Consider the following 17,278-nt stretch of genomic DNA (forward strand, 5'->3'; position numbering starts at 1 on the left):
GCTGACACGGTCTACCCCAGCTCCAGGAATGTGCCTCCTCCTGCCTATGCTCGCATCCAACCAGGGCACAGCTGGTCCCGGTCCAGAGAGAAGCTTCACCAGGGACAGGCCACAGAAGGGCTGCTTTGCTCAGAGGCTGTGGTGCAGGGTAGGGAACAGCGCACTCATCAACTCCAGGATAAAATAAAATTGTTGCATAGAGAGCAAGGTCTCGTTTGGAACTTAATACGTGGAGAGGCTGAGGGAGGCAGAAGCACTGGTCTGAGAACAGCCCGGCAGGACCTCACAGCCTGGCTAGGCGGCCCTGGGCTGTCCCCAGTTACCTGTTTCTGGCTCATGAGTGCAGGGCCCTTGAGTTATTTCTCACACAAGACTGAACACCCCCTGTAGATGCAAAGGGGGCTCTGAAATAAATCTAACTGCAAGTAGCTGCACAGGGTGATCTGATCATAAATTCCCGGGCAGGTCACGGTAAGCAGTCACGCCTCAGGCCTGTAACTTCCCTTGTGAGATGCTATCTTGGCCCGATGCAAGCCCTGTCCATTGTTTTTGTGCATCCATGTTAATACACCTTCGAAATGCCTTCTTTTCAGATCCCTTGAAAGTGTAACCATCCTCAAGAGAGCATAAAATCTTGTTAACTCTCCTGTAATTCAATCCGAGATGTCCCTGCCTTGCTCTCTCCTACCTTCATGTAACCTTTCCTACATTCCCTCCTTCATTCCAAATGTATAAAAAAACTGCAGATGACATTTCTCAGAAGCATTTTTCTCGGCCTGTTGAAATCTTACTTCCGGACCCGGTATCTGTTTGGCTCTAATGAACCTTTATAAAATTTTTCTACAGGTTTGGATGTTCTTATGCTGACAACACAACGCTATTCTTCCATGTGACCACAAGCATATTCAACCACATTCTGTGCAAAGCATATATACACACAACACACTCTACACAATTACAAATGTAGCATTTTGCACCCCCTCAATTTCATAGGCTGAACTCCTAACCCCAGTGCCTCAGAACGTAACTGCATTTGGTGACAGGGTCTTTAAAAAGAGAATTAAGTTACTAGAGGTTGTTAGAGTGGGTCCTAACCCAACATGACTAGTGCCCTCATAGAAGAGGAGATTAGGACACAGACTTGTACCAAGAGAAGTCATGTGACCACACGAGAGAAGACAGCCATCTAAAGCCCAGGAGAGAGACAGAAGACAACAACCCCGCCTACACCTTGATCTTGGACGTCTAGCCTCCAGAATTGTAAGAGAATTAATTTCTGCTGTGGTAGCCTGTAGCAGTGCGTGGTGCTTTTCTAGAGCAGCCCTAGCAAATGAACATAGATGTCAGTGACTTCATTGCACGGGACATCAATCAGAAAAAGGTCCTTCAGGACCTCTGTTGCCTTGTTTTAACACACCGACTGTTAGACATTTCACATTTGGGATTTTGCAGCCACAGGTCCAGGCCAGGCCTGTGGATGCTTCCTTCCGCCCTCACAGTGATCCTTGCCAGGCACACCCAGCATCTGGTGCGTTCCATGCCTGCCGCCCTCCCCGACACGCCTGGGAGTGTTTGCCTGTGGAGACTTCTTTCCCCTCCATGTAAGACCTCATCGGGCAGCAGGAGAGACAGAAAAGGGAGGCATATGGTAACTGTTCCTGAATACTGAATAGGTCCTGGATCTGGTGGGCTGGGGCCTGGGAAAGGGGGAAGGCTGGTGGGGTGATGGGCATTTCCGCTGGAGGAAGAGGGGGAAACAGAGCTGCTGTAGCAAAAATAAGGGCTCTGGCCTGGGGGGGAGAAGCCAGAGGAAGTGGGAGCAGCCCCAGCAGAAGGGACAGCCTGCGGAGGGGTGTGAATGCACGGCGTCCAGCGTAGTGTTTTCTTTTTTAATTTTTAAACTTTAAAAATAGGCATATATTTTATTGATTTCAGAGAGGAAGGGAGAGGGAGAGAGAAAAAGAAACATCAATGATGAGAGAGAATCATTGATCAGCTGCCTCCAGCATGCCCCACACTGGGGATTGAGCCTGCAACCTGGGTGTGCACCCTGACTGGGAATCAAACCGTGACCTCCTGGTTCATAGGTCGATGCTCAACCACTGAGCCACACCGGCCAGGCCAAGATAGTGTTTTCCAGAATTGTCGTTGATGATAGAATGTTCTATGACAGTCACAAATCTCGTGGTAATGGAGCACCTGAAATGTGGCTAAGTGTGACCGAGGAACTGAATTTAATTTTAGTTATTTTAAGTTTAAATATAAATAGCGGCATGTGGCCACAGAATGAAATGGCTCAGTTCTGGAGCCCACGGTTGCTAGCCTACTCAGTAGCTACCTTCCTTCTTACTTGCTCGCTAAAGCCCAATTTTGTTCACATGGTCAGAAGCCGTGTGCTTCAGGGAAGGGTGAGGTCCTTTCAAGTTCTCTCGGGGGAGGGGAATCTTGATTAGTTTAAGCCAGTGGTGGGAATTATATTTCCCTTGCTAGTGACTGGTTTAGGAGTAGGCAAATGATACAAATCTATCCAATGAGACAGAGGGGGAGTCTGCTGGAGGGTTCTGAGAATGATCCCTTTAATCGTAAAAACGGGTCATAAAGAGGGGGTGGTACCTCTTGGGACCCTTAAGATATTTGTGTGACGAAATGATGCTTAGAATTGCTGAAACCATCTCAAGCCCATGAGGAGACAAAAGGCAGTGAGCTAGGGATGGCTGATCTAAAAGACAGAAAGAACCTGGGTCTTAGATAATGTTGCCAAGCCACATCACAGTCAAGCTTGGAATTGTCCTATCTTCTTGGTTATGTGCATAACAACTCCCTTTATTAGTAAAGAGATTTGAAGCTGGGTCTCCTTTTAAATGAAGTCGAAAGTATTCAGCAAATCCGTGCAGACAGTCCATGTTTCTGCCTCTGATGCCAATGCTACAAGACAGCACTTTTTTCTCATCATTCTTCTCAAACTCATGTTCCAAGCAGCCACTACCAATCAATTGGAGACCATATGCTAGTTACAAATCTGTTTGCTATTCCTGCTCTAGGGCAAAAGAACATAAGCATCTGCTTTGCCACAAACTCCCCCGCAAACATTTTCTTCCCAGTGGTCCTGGCTAACAATCAGAAAGTGTTCCTGTAAAATCAACAATTCATCAATGCCCATGACACCGGCCCACAGGAACAATTCAAGTCAGCCGAAATCAAGGGAAACAGGTTTTCACCACGTCCATTTTACAAAGTACTTATTTTTTTAAGGGCCAATTCATGCTTGGAAGGGAAGCCAGTCACACGACAATCTTTATTTGAATATAACGGAGCAAAAAAAAAAAATTTGCTCTTTTATTCATTGGATGTACATTACATATCTTTGCAGCTGCTACATGAATGTTAAGTATCTGGCATATAAATGTATACACACTTCCACATTGGATGGATTTATGCTGTACACGAGTCAGCCTCCACGGAGCATGCCCTTTCACAAGGATACACATGGCTGTCTCGGGACGTTCGTCAAAACACACTTGGTCAAACGTTTTGGCAATCAGGAACCAGACACAGAGAGGAGCATACCAGAATGATGAGTTCACAACAAGACCAGCTGCACTTAAGATGAAGACTCCAGAAACCCGAAACAGAATTTATTGGGGTTCACACATGCAGCACATATATAGAGAGAGTACAATTGGGGCACCTGGGACATTCATAGCAGGAGGTCTTACAGAGCAGTAAACACAGAAAAGACACAAGACAAGACAAAGCAAGACGCCCAAACACCAAAACCATGGACAGGACCATTGCCAAGATCTCAGTGCGAGGAGAGAGGATTGCAGGTTCAGCCTGTGGAAATGGGGGTTCCCCTGAAAGGCAAGGCTCTCCCAGGAATTTATTTACAGGATCTAGACATCCATGAAGGACACATAATCTGTTCAGTATGTTTTGGGTCTGTCAGGGCGAGGACACACGGCCACGTTTTGGATGCTGTGAAAGCACATAGCAAGAAAGAACATTTCTTTTTTTTCTTCCATTTGATTTAGGACATAGAAGCAGTTCAATGAATGTATAACAACAGTGGTGGAAATGAGATTAAGCCATTAATCTGTCCTGTTCTATCGAGACAGGCCTGGCGAACGTCAAAGCCAAGGAAGGAGTTTCCTTCTTGGACGCTGACTTGGGTGTGAGAGGGGAGATACTCTGTAACTTCAAACAAGTTTATGTTTGTTTGCACATAATAAAATAGCCCATTTTCTGTGTGTTCTCCCCGAAGGCACAATTCCCATAGAAAGCGGTGGATTCTCTGCACTGTGGGTCCTCTTCTGAGTCAATACAAATGCAGAGAGAAACTTTGTGTGCCGATAGGAGGTTGAGCTTGCTAAGCCTTTCCTTCCCTCCGTCTTATGGGCAATGCTGACACACAAACCCCCGGGGCTCGCTTTGGTGTGGCCTGGGTCTGAGCAGGCTTGGCCAGTCACTCTCCAGGCACCTGAGAGCTTCTTAGGACCCTGCACCCCTGCTTCTAGGGTGGGCCGCTAGCCTGGTGTTAAACGCTGTCTGCGTCTGAACAGAGGGTTGAGGCTGCTTTCTTCTCCTTCTAGTTCTGGGCCCTCTGGACTCTAAGGGGAGCATGACTGTGGTAGGGCAGGCAGAGAAGGGGAAAGCTCTGCAATATCAGCATTTAAATCGGAATGAAAAGCACCCAGCCTTCTGCACCAAGTAAGACCCTCTGTGGGCTTGGAGAGGTGGGTCCATCTCCCACAGGTCGATGAATTCCGAGGGATGGGCCTCTCTGAGATTTCATGCCAGTGGTGCCCATCTATCTATCGCCCACAGGAGTTGAGAAGCAGTGGGAAATCTGGCCCAGTACAGGGAGCTGAGTCAAGGCCAAGAGTCTAGAGCTCACATCCCTGCTCCCACTCACGTTCTCCATGTGCTCTATTCTCTGGCCTCCACCACACGCAGGATTGATCAGCACATTCTTTAGCCCCAGGAAAGCTTGGCCTTGCCTTGTACACTGCCAGACTCCGAGGTGACGAGAGGAGGAAAGGAGAAGGAAGAACAGAGGGGAAAGGAAGGAAGCTGGGTGTGCACTGCCTAGGGCAAGTGAAGAGGACAGCAGTGCTAGTGGGTTAAAAAGGAATCAGAGCCCTCAGAGGGGAGGAGGGAGGGTCATGACCAACTCCCTCTCTGCTCCGCCTGCCCTCAGAGCCCCAAAGGTCCTTTGCAGCTTCAAGACCCTTTGCCACAACCATGCACTGGTTTTAAGCTGAAATCTGAAAATCTCCTGCCACTGACTGTCAGAACTTGTTTTCTGGGTGGCTTATCTGTGGAGGGTGGAGGGGGAAAGCTACTCTAGGATATCTGCAAAGACACTTGACTCAGTCACAAGTCCTCAGAATCAGAAAGGAAACATCCTGGAAGCTGAGGGCAGGGGACCCGTAGCAGCTGAGGGCTTTGCTGACGCTGCTCGGGAGGAAACTCCAGCACTGCCCTCTGGGAACAGACTGCCCACCTCCCTCGAGTTTCAGGCCATGAAAAGAACGTCCTGGAAGACACTGGGACTTTAAAAATGAACATCATTATGCAGGTGGGGCTGTCTTTGGCTGCTGATTCCTTTTCTGGGATAATACCTTAGGGCAGTTTCCTGCCGAGACATTTAAAGAAATAGCACACGCATGGCTCCATTTTTCCTGTACTAGTTAGTAGTCCCTTCAACAAAGGTCAGACATTGAGGGCTTCCTCCTCCTCTTGGAGGTATTTCCAATTTTCAAGGACTCCCTGCACTATCCACCGTAGGCAATGACTTCTTTTAAATTTGGAAAACAACAACACTTTGTGTTTATAGGAGGGGGTTCCAACATGGAGTGGGGTCAGTATGAGGCTTCCCAAACAGCTTCCTGAGGTGAAGCACAGTGCCTCAACCACGCACACGGGAGGTGCTCAATAAACATTTATCGAATAATCACACGAGATGACACGAGGCCAGTGAATGCTCTGCCCAGCTCTCCCCGCTGCCCCAGCCCTGCTAGCCTAACACATGGACCTAAGCAGACCTGTGAACTGTATCCCTGTAGCTCAAAATCCTGGGATTACTAAACTACATCTAGACATTGTCTGAGAAAGACCGAAGGTGAGACACTGTCAATACTTACAGCAAAAGGACATTACATGGAGAGCTGTCACTCCACACTGGTCACTCCACACCGGAGACACTAGGTAATTTGTGAAGGGACACACAAAATACCTAGGAGACACTGACAATTTTCTTTTGTCTACATTACACAGATTGCGAGGGAAGCTTTACTCAAAACATACTTTGCTTGGCAGGAACAAACACTGTAAGAAATACATAGTTCATTTTAGAGTGTCCCATTGTGTAGATTGCTTTTTGCTGTTGCAACGTCACTGGTGTTTCCGTGGGTTTGGTAGCTGGACTAAGTTCAACATGATATAGAGGTTAAAGGAAAACCAATTATATAGCCAATAAGCACCTAAACAACCAACCAGCTGTCTTTCGGTATACCAGGTAAAGGTCAAATTCAGACGTCCCTGGTTTCAGAACCTTTAGTGCACAAACAGGTGAGGCATTTTAGTGAAGAACTAGATAAAGGCCATTTTGATATCGAATAGAAAAAACCAAGAGACTATCATGTTCTATTTTGGCCAAGGGAATCAGAAGGTATTCCCATGAGATGCTTTGGAAAGGATCCCAGGGTTCAGAAAGTCTCAGGGGTGCCCTACTCCTTCACTGGAACCTTCTCTGTGGTATCTTGGACTCTGCCTTCATCACTACAATTCTTTCCCCACCTCTCCCTTGATATCTCAAGACATCCAGAAAAGCAGCTCAGTTTTTGGCATAAACCTGAATTCTGATTTGGTGAGATTTGTAAATGAAGGTACATTTGCCAACTTAGGTGAAATCACTGAATAACTCTGTTTCTGAAGGCCTAGATCTACTTAAGACCAAGTTTCAAGAATAAAGTGAGAAGTGGGAAGAGATAACGACAGGATACAGCCTCTGTGATAGTAGTGTGATTGGAGAGTCATCTGCCTGACAGGGTGGGTCCTTTCCTGGGCAAAGATAAGTGTTGAACCAGCATTAAATCGAGATAATGCTCCAGACCCTACGAGGCTGGAAGCACAAACCACATGAGACCTACGTTCTCTGGCCCATCCACCCGGGCTTCCCAAACAACTTCTCGAGCTCTTGTATACATGCCTATTTCCCACTGTTTTAGCTTCAAAACAGAACCTACTTGGTGTTTATAAAGATGAGTTTAGTATCAAAAGGTAGATAATCCCCCTTTTCATGAAGATTCTCTAGGATCCTGAAATAGTCCCAATTGCCAACTAGTTCCAATCCTTTACTCTATAGACAGGGAAAGTGAGGAGCAGGGCTGTTCGATGACTAACATTCTCCCCAGCAAGATCTGGGTCTCACTGTTGCTTAGTGGTGGAGCTTGGGCTAGGACCCATCTATCTTATCTCCCAGGGCCGGCACTCTGGGCCTAAGATGACCCCTGGCTGCTGGGTTTGGCTTCCAAGGCACAGGACAGCATGGGAGCTGGGGCTGTAATGTGGCACAGGATTTACAGTCTGGAGCAGCTGGGCTTTCTTTCCTACTGCGAGGACCCAGCAATAATAATAGGATTCAGGCACATTCTGGATTGGTTCCAAACAGCTATGAGGAAATTTTAGACAGAAAAGGAGTTGGAAAAAGAGGAGCGAGTGGGGCTGTTTCCTGGGCCTTTGCTTTCGCACACACTCTCATTCCCCTTCTATTGTCGCTGAAATGAGATGCTGGGTGCGTGTCCACGTGCCAGCAGTCTCCTACATTGATAGAACGGAGAGGTTCTGTTTAATCGCATGGCTCTATCTTAATCTAGCTAACCCCAGAACAAGCCGGACAGGCCACACCACATACTTTGGGGAGAACCTGAGCTCTCCTAGAAAATCCGGGTGGTGGGAACAACGGGAGGCAGAGAAAACTGCACGAAAGGTGGAAAAGGTGGTGACCAAGAAGGTTTGTGACCACTGACTGTCCAGGAGATTAGAATAGATCCCTCTTGGGCCACCTGGGAGGCTTGGGTTAGGTGACAAGAAGGTCAAGAAAGGCCCTTCGGAAGGGGATGTATGATGGCCGGTCTCATGGCCGGCGGGGTTCTGCTGGTTTACCTTATTCTGACCCAACCCAGCGTTCCTATAAAATTCCCTGTAAACCGAGCTCCGCAGCTTGGGAGATGGTTTATGCATTCAGAGCTACAGTGGACATGGGAGACCTTTCTAAAAGGAAAGGCAGTCCAGCAAGCAAAGTTAGGGATCACAGAAGACAAGAGTACGACATCCATGCACACTTCTGCTTTTCTTTTGAATGAGTCAATGGAGGACACACGTCTCTCTTTTGCTGTTATTACTTCACAGGCTACACGCAACTAAGAAAAACACCAAAAAGCAAAATAACTCCTGCTCCGGTCCCCAGATATGTCTTTTCTAAGAAGAGAAATCAAGGGGTAGAGAGGTGGAGAAACAAGTCCATACGGAAGAAGAATAACACACAGGGTCCCTTCTTGGTCTGTGACTGCGGTCTTTGTTCTCCGGCAATATGACAACAGGCAGACGCGAGAGCACGTCCTGCTTCTTTCCCGGCTTTGCTGCTATCGGTCCAATAGATCTCATCTAGTCTTTATTGATTTTCCTTCTGCCTGCCACCTTAGCAGTTTTTGGTTCGAGTTTTCCTGATGTTCTGGCCCTAAGCCCGGTCCCCAGGGGACCACCCTCTTCCTGCCAGCCCCAACCCCAGGCTGCCCCGCCCCCCCAAGACCAGAATTACTTCAAGGGGGAGTCGATTAATGGCTTATGTTAATGAAAGGAGCTTTTCAGGGAGTCTGAACTCCGCAGTCTGGAGCTCTACCAGGATCATTAGGGAGGGAGAGGGAGGCAGAGGGGCCTCTGGGGTTAAGACAGCTTTGAATGTAATGACTATTGGAAACAAAGGCGCTCCTTAGTGAGGCCCCAGGGCTGAGGCCTGCTGGAAACGCCTGTAATAAGTAAGAGGTAACCCTCTCACAAGAAAGAGAGAGTTAAAAAAAGGAATATTGTTTAAATATGGGATCTATTCCTGGCTTCTGGTCACTGCCGCATGTCTACAAGAAGGCTTCAGATTTCAAAGAAGATGAGTAAAAAGCATGAGCTTGGAGAAGGGGCAGGCCTGATGGGTGAGAAGGTCGCGTAGCTGACAGCCCGTGGGAATGTCCTGCTGACCTCCCTCTTCCAGGCCTGGGCAGACTGCACAGATAAAATGAGCAGCCAAACACCACCGGGAGAGGCTGCCGTGCCTGCCAGAGGGCCCCTTGGGCATGGCGGGCTGTGATCCCACACAGAACACCCTGACCAGTGCCCCGGCCCAGAGGAAGACAGAAGACAGGACCTGCTTCAAGGGTGCCGGCTGTGAAGTCCAATGTCAAACACTGGGGCTACCGTCCCTCAAGGTATCACTTGGCATTTCCAATGGCTTTAGGTGTGAATGTCTCCCTGATTTAAAATTTACAACAACGCAGATGCCTGACAATCTCTAGACTAGAGCCAGCTTGGATGAACGGCAGAATCAGGTAGGCAGACCCAATGTTTAGAAAGAGGCTTTCTTTTCCTGAATCTGTTTTCTGGCAAGATCAATGGTATCTGGGGCTGGGGCAGGGGGAGGAGGGGTAAAGGGAGGCCGAAGATCTCTCTCTCATTTTCTAACATTCTGAACCACATGCCGCAATCACAGACACTATTTCCTCACATTTTCAGCAATTGATTGGGCTTTCTGGCAGAAATCTTGCCTTTGCAGCTCCGTCAGACCGCTGCTGCTAACTGCAGAGCCTTTATTTTTCTTGTCAGTACAGCCACCTTAATTGTCGCTCCTGAAAGAGCTCCACCCAGCCCTGTTTGGTACCACATGGTTTTCTGTGAAAGGCTCTGCTGTTACAGCTAGAATTGCTGGGTGTCCTTTTCTAAGTAAACAGGAAATGTCACTCTGTTTGAAAAAAAAAAGAGAGAGAAAGAGAAAAAAAAAAAAGAATCCCTCCCTCAGCACAATTGCAATAATACGCCAACTTATACTTCCTGTGAATGTTGAACTGGGAGCAGGATCTATTTCTTATAGCAGCACAGTCCTCTTCTTAGCTCCCAGGCCTCCAGCAAGCAGAACCTCAGAGAGGCCCGGCTGACCAGGACATTTAAAAAAAATGCTTCCACTAGATTTTGGGGAGGCAGTAGCATCACCGTTAGGAAAGATAACAATGCATGAAAAACAAAACAAAACCCAAACCCTCTGCAAAATCACATTTAAGGGGCAAGATGGTATGCATCTAAATTTTAGTCGCAGCAAGAGTTAGTGTTCTGACATTTTGACCACCTTTTATATCTGAAAAATCTGAAGTGTTGAGTCGGTCAGGAGAGTTGACACAGGGCAGGAGAAAGAAACACAGGCGGATGGCTTGTTTCCCGTTACATCAGGACCTGGGTCTGTGTGTCGGGCAGGCGGAACCCCACCAGTCCTCCACACACGAGCACAGTGGAGGCCAGCAGGATGGGGATGGCTTTGGTGATGCTAACCAGGGAGCCGAATATTAAGTTCCCAAGGACGGCGGCAGCTTTGCAGAGTGCGTTCAAGAAGCCAAAGCCCGTTGCCCTGCGAAGGAAGGAGACACGGACAAGGTTGAGAAAGTGACGTCCAAGATTCCGACTTTAGACACAAATGTTCCATGAGGTACTTTCCAATGACCTCCATGTTTGCTGTACCTTTAGAGCAAATAACTAAATGCTTGTCAGCCCATCTGGAGATGGAGAACCCCAGCTGTTGGTACTGTTCCTTCAGCCCTCTACTCACTTTCTCTCCACTGATTCTTATTCTGCCTATCAGTTCCAATTTACCAAGAAAACATTTCAGGGCGTCAGAAAAGTTTCTACTCTCTTCCAGATTTAAATGAAAATGTATGACGATGTAGTTCTTAGAATTTTTTTATTACCTATTTTTTTTTTTCTGGCTTAATGTGTTAGGTTTTAAATAAGCCTATTTTCAGAGAAAACCAGGGATGACTGGATTGCATGCTCCATCTTCCTGGTACCCTGGAGGTGAACTCTCATGCTCTTTTCCCAATTGTTTTTGGTGGCTGGCGGAAGCTGAACACTGAGGGGGCGGTCCATCCGTGAGCTAGTGACACATTTCTCACAGCTTCATCAGACTTCCAGGTGGGAAATCAAGCCCAAGAAGAATGACAGAGGAGAATCAGACTGTGGGCCCGGAGATCTTGCTCACTCTGCTGGCATTTAAGAGGCACAGGTGGTATGTCACTAAGACACATCCCATTCCTTAAGGCCGTCTTTGGAAAAGAAAACCTGTACTTCTTTATGTGTGTTGAGTGTGATTTTACTGTAGTCTTCTGGGAGGAGGCTCAATTTTGTTCATGAGAGCACCAATACCACTGATATCATGAGGTAATATGAATTTCCCCGGCTTTATGCCAGTTCAGCTTTGTGTCTGTCACTGGGTACACATGTGTTAAGGGCACATTGAATGCAGGGTAATTGTTAGATACATTTTTTTCCCCACCAGAGGGAAATGCATTTTATATGCTGCGAAATGCAGCATTTAGTAGACGGCTTTCTTCGATTGACGTGTAAATTTGTAAGAGTGCGTTTTCCTCTGGCCAGTCATAACAAGTCCTCATCACTACTTGTGCTTTTCCTCGAGGTATTTTCTTCGATGTGTGGATATTGATTGAGGTTATCCAACCACCCCCCTTCCCACACCACAGGGAAAAACGAGCCTGTGAGTGAGTGCAGGGCTAGTGACTTCGCTGTTGGAACAGACAGGCCTAAGCTAGGGCAGCAGCACTAGAAAGGAGAGTAAGGAAGGGGTGTAACTGACTCTCTAATTGAGAGAACAGGAACTTCTTGAGAAGAGGTAAGCTAATTTGGTATTCTTTTTCTTTTTGCCTTGTTTTTAAAGAAAGAGACTAGTAACAACCACCAACAGAAAGATAAGAAGATTCAATATACTGATAACTTTATTTTCAAATGAAATTGCTGGAGGCTGTATGTTGGCCTCCAGAGCATAGTAACATCACTCACCACCTCCTCCATGTCCATGGAGATGATGCCATGAGGCTGAAGTTTTAAGAAATAAATAGACATTTTCAGTCCCATTAACTGGGACTTTTGACTCCCCATCAGGGAAATTGTATGTATGTATTCAATAAATTATTCAATAGTGCTAAGTGCCAGGCACTATTCTAAATAATAATAATAATAATAATAATAATAATACTCTTTTTGAGCAGTTTTAGTTTGATGAAAAAAAGTAAAGGGAGTACCTATGCACCCCCTTTCCCCCCCCCACCCCCCCCGCTCCCCAGTTTTCCCTATTAGTATGGTGCATTTGTTATAATTGATGAGCCATACATTAGAGTTCACTCTGGATGTTGTGTATCCTATGGGCTTTGATCAATGTATAATGGCATTTACCCACCATTATTGCATCATACAGAATAATAGTCTCACTGCTGTAAAAATCCTGTGCTCCCCCCATTCATCCCTCCATGCCCCTAGCCCCTGGCAACTGCTGATCTTTTTACCATCTCCATAGTTTTGCCATTTCCAAAATGTCATATAATTGGAATCATACAGTATATAGCCTTTTCAATGGACTTCTTTCGCTTTTTAAACTATATTTTTATTTCATAAATGACCAAGTACATTTTGCGGTAGCAAGATAAGCTGTATTGTTCTGGAAAAAATTGGGTAGTAAGTATAGTAAGTATGTTGCTGATAAGGAAGAAAAAAATTCTTCTGTATGAAGAAGTCTCTCAACACTGAGCCTGTGGAATGACCCACGTGGAATTTACATCTGTGTTAGAGTAATCGCATTTCCCCCAAGCTGTAAACCTCTGGTATAACTCAGAACAGGATGTGAAATATAGACGGCTATCTCCTTGTATCACTGAAGCTGTGATGGAGGGAAGGATGGCTTCTGAGATTTCCGTGCAGGACTATGAGAGACCCATCAGGAGCATCTGGTATCTGAAGCATCTAAAACACCATGACCGAATCCTTCCTTCCCAAGAAACTCCTTTTTCATTTACCAAGCAGAGGCGGTTCTTCAGATATGGGTGCAAAGCATATTGCCTCCTTAAATCAATGGTGGCATTCAAGAAAATGTGACTGTCCTTTCCTTGAATAAGTAAATTATTTCTTCAAATACTGGAGGGTGTGCTTTTCTATGCATTGGAGGCACAGCTGTCTTAGAAAAACCATTCTCAAAGTGGCTCTCCCTTGGGGGTTATCCTATATAATAAAACCCTAATATGCAAATCGACCGAATAGCAGAACAACCAGCGGAACGACCGGTCGCTATGACGTGCACTGACAACCGGGGGGCAGATGTTCAATGAAGGAGCGGCCCCCAGCCTGCAGGCCCCAGGCCAGCCAAGGCAGGTGCCAGCAGGGGCCCCCCCGACCACCCCGCCAATTGCCCCACAGATCGGCCCTGATCGCTGGCCAGGCCTAGGGACCCTACCCGTGCACGGATTTTGTGCACCGGGCCTCCAGTCTGTTTATAAAGCAAAGAAGCGTCTAGTTTATTCATCCCCTTGTTCTTACTTCAAGGAAGGGCATTAACTTCTGCAGACACTCAAAACACAAGTCACCTTGTGCTCCTAAAGGCCTTTGAGGGTGGGGAGCTCAGAACTTGCAGGGCCCCCGCCTGCTAACTTCGCAGCCGGGCAAGCTACCGCATTCTTGGTCAGCCCCCAAATGCCCCACACCTCCTCTTAACCAACAAGCTCCGAAGGAAAGAATGAAATGATCTGTTACCTTGCTATAAGCTCTAACCTTGTTCCCCCATCTCTTCAGCCAGATCCTTTGTTTTCAGTCATTGCTCAACCTATTTATTTAAATCTTTTAAATGGAAAATTTCCCCCCAAACAGTACCCTGTGATGGCAGCAGCCCTGTTTGCTCCTGGTTCCATGAAGGCGGCCCTTCTCCCTGCACCATTAATTCCCTCTGTCTGAGAATCCGGTGCTGGTGCAGGCAGCTGGCTTTTGCTCCGCTGATGTGGGATGTGGCCACCAGAGCTTCCTCTCCCTGCAGCTGGAGTGTGGCTCCTTCTTTAGGGCCTTCCCAATATGGCAAGCTTTAGTTCATTTATATAATTTTATGTACTAATTCGTGACCGAGAAAAGGAGACTCCCTCCATTCTGAATACAATGAGGTAGGTAGTTTTGTCCCCCCTCCCCTACCCCCCCCCCGGCCCCCGCCCCGATCCAGCCTCTTCCTTTTTGCTTTTCTGACTTCAGGGCAGGGTCAGCTGGGGTCTTGTGAGGCTCCTGGGGAGCAGACAGGGACGCTGACTAACGGCAGCACTCCAGCAGTGAGTGTCAGCCATGTTTTAAACATTGGCTGAAATATCTGCCCCATCGACTGACGACATTGTTAGTGGGGAATAAAATGCTACATTCTGTAAAGGACTGAAATGATAGAGATCCAGACTGAGCTCATGGAACTTTCCTGTTAAAGGGTAAGATGTGAGCATTCTCTTTTTCTAGTCTAAACTTTGGAAAGGAACTTTCCCTGGACAACTCAGTCCAATCATTGGTGGAAGTGCCTCAGCATGGGGCATTTTGGAAAGTACAGGCAGTCCTTAAATCAGGAATACATCATGATCTAAAGGCTCATCTGGAAGTGGGCTTTTTGAAACACAGAATAAATTTCATTTCTCTCACAGAAACAATATTACCAATGATGACTAGGTCTTGGATCAACCTAAAAATGTTATTTATGTGTGTGTGTGTTTGTTAATCCTCACCCAAGGAAATTTTCCCATTGATTTTCAGAGAGAATGGAAGTGAGGGAGTGAGGGGGAGAAGGAGAGAGAGAGAGATAAAGAGAGAGGGGGGGGGAGAGGGGGAGAGAGAGAGAGAGAGAGAGAGAGAGAGAGAGAGAGAGAGAGAAACATCAATGTGAGAGAGATATCGATTAGTTGCCTTCTGCACACGCCCAGGTTTGTGCCCTTGACTGGGAATTGAACCCACCACCCTTCGGGTCTCAGGCCAGCAACACTGGCCAGGGCTCAAAAAGTTAAAATAACACTAACTAACATTCAAAGTTATTTTAACACTGAACCCATCTAAGCTATCGAACTATAATGATAAGAACACTAGAACCTCTTAAATATTTGTCTAATAAGCAAATTTGTCCTTCTTGAACTCCTAATTTACATATTCTTCTATATATTTCTCATTCAACAATCACTCATTAGCATCTTTTATGTTTCAGTAAGGCACTAGGCACCAGGGATCCCAAGATGAAGTGTCCACTGGCACTAGACAGATGTGAAGACATCATGATAACACAACCTCATGATAACCCAACCTACTAAGTGCAGTGATAAAAATACCCAGAGGATGATGGGCGCTCAGAGGATGGGAAGTGATCCCAGGCTGGGGTGGGGGCAGGTGAGGGAAGGCCTCTCAGAGGGGATGGATGAGAAGAGAATTGGATTGAAGGAAGAGGAGGAGCTTACCAAGTGAAGGATGGAATGTGGGCAGAGGTGTTCTTTGCCTCAAAATATCTTCACATCTTCCTGACTTATCTGTGTGGCACCCCACTCAGGTCTGCCTTAGACATCCCCTCCAATGGCTTCTCAGGTGTCAGATGGCCTGCCTCCCTCCATTCCCCAGACAAGTCTCCCACTTCCTCATGCAGCTGTTCTCAACTTGGGGTGCCCAGGGCTGAGAGTCCTGCAGTCTCCCAGAGACATCTGCATTTTCGAATTGACTTAGATTTACTGGTACATACTACAGGAAATGATAAAAACAAAACATCCGCTCCACCCCTCCAACAAATGGTTTCCATTTCTGAATTCCCTTTAGTGTGCTTCCAATCAGCCATATTTTTATAAATCACAGAAATTATAGAATTTTACATTCTGCCTTTTCCAATAAGTAATATAACCATTTGTCCCCTGTCATTTATGTTTCCTTTAAAATGAAGTGATTTCGCATATAACCATTATTTCTGTAACCACACTGTTGGATAATTAGGAGCTTTCCAAACCTGGGGGGACATAAACGATGCCGCAGCGAACACCTTCACATATAAGCCCTCCTTGGTCGGGACGTGTTTGTTAGGGAAGGTCAGGCGGTGTCGCACAGCCAGGGAAATGTTAATGATGTGGTGCTGTGGCCACAGGAGAGGAATCCAGTACAAAGGCCTTACCAGCCTCTTTCTTCTTCTCCCTCCCTCTCTGCTCCTGCTCTTTAACCTCTCCTGTGTGTGTGTGTGTGTGTGTGTGTGTGTGTGTGTGTGTGTGTGTCCTGCTTTATCAGCTCATTTGCACCAGAGACAGTGTCTCACCATCCTGAACCTTTCCTTCTCTTTCAACCCTTATTCAGTAGCTGTAGGTTGGACCGGGGCAGCCCTGGAGACTCCCTGCTGGGCCAGGCCCCATTCCTGCTCCCCTGAGAGCTGGCTTGTGTCAATGGCGGGGCGCCCTGACCGGAGTGAGCCTCAGCTAGGTCTCGGCCACATCTTTGGAACGGGGCCTGCAGTCTTTACATTCACTCAGCACAACTCCTTTGGGACTGGCACAGGGATGCATATGACACTTGTGAAATGAACTAAGGAATTTCCCGATATCTTTAAAATAGGTTAGAGTAGCCCGGTTGATGTTGCTCAGTGGTTGAGCACTGACCTATGAACCAGGAGGTTGCAGTTCGATTCCTGGTCGGGGCACATACCCGAGTTGCGGGCTCTATCAATGATTCCCTCTCATCGTTGATGTTTCTGTCTTCTCCCTCTCCCTTCCTCTTTGAAATCAATAAAAATATATTTTTAAAAATTGGTTGGAAGTAAATTTCTGTAATGGACATTTTAATGGGCACTAGTTGGGCCATATTTGTTTATTGTTGCCAGACTATCATCTTGCTTTTTCAGAGGAAAAAAATCTAATTTTATATTCTTAAGTCAGAAAAGGCTGAATCGTTTTCTGATCCTCAGAGAAAGGGGACATTTGTCTCATCTAAGTATGTAGTAGCCGTATGGTATGTGTGCAGCCTGTGTGTGTCCTTCACCGGGGAGGATGGCATCCGTCACCACTGCAAGCAGGGCCCTCCTCACTCACATGTAAGTGGAGAAGGCCTTACCTATCTGCTGGGAGAAACCTCCGGGCCCAAAGCAGCCCTCCATTCGCCTCCCATCCCCACTGCCTTCACAGGTCTTCCCAGTGTTCATTCCTGTTGAAAT

At 46.9% G+C, this 17,278-nt stretch overlaps 1 protein-coding gene across 1 annotated transcript in view; it reads right to left on the reverse strand.

Annotated features, from left to right (window-relative positions):
• Nucleotides 1–529: 529 nt before the first annotated feature.
• SV2C (synaptic vesicle glycoprotein 2C) overlaps nt 530–17,278 on the reverse strand; it is a 160,097-nt gene continuing 143,348 nt past the window's right edge. Inside the window, exon 13 of the mRNA XM_079784755.1 lies at nt 530–10,666. Coding sequence (XP_079640881.1) covers nt 10,483–10,666 — 184 coding nt within the window. The 3' untranslated portion in view covers nt 530–10,482. The remainder of the gene's footprint in view (nt 10,667–17,278) is intronic.

The sequence above is a fragment of the Cnephaeus nilssonii genome (genome assembly GCF_951640355.1).
Source record: "Cnephaeus nilssonii genome assembly, chromosome: 2".
Lineage (NCBI taxonomy): Eukaryota > Metazoa > Chordata > Mammalia > Chiroptera > Vespertilionidae > Cnephaeus > Cnephaeus nilssonii.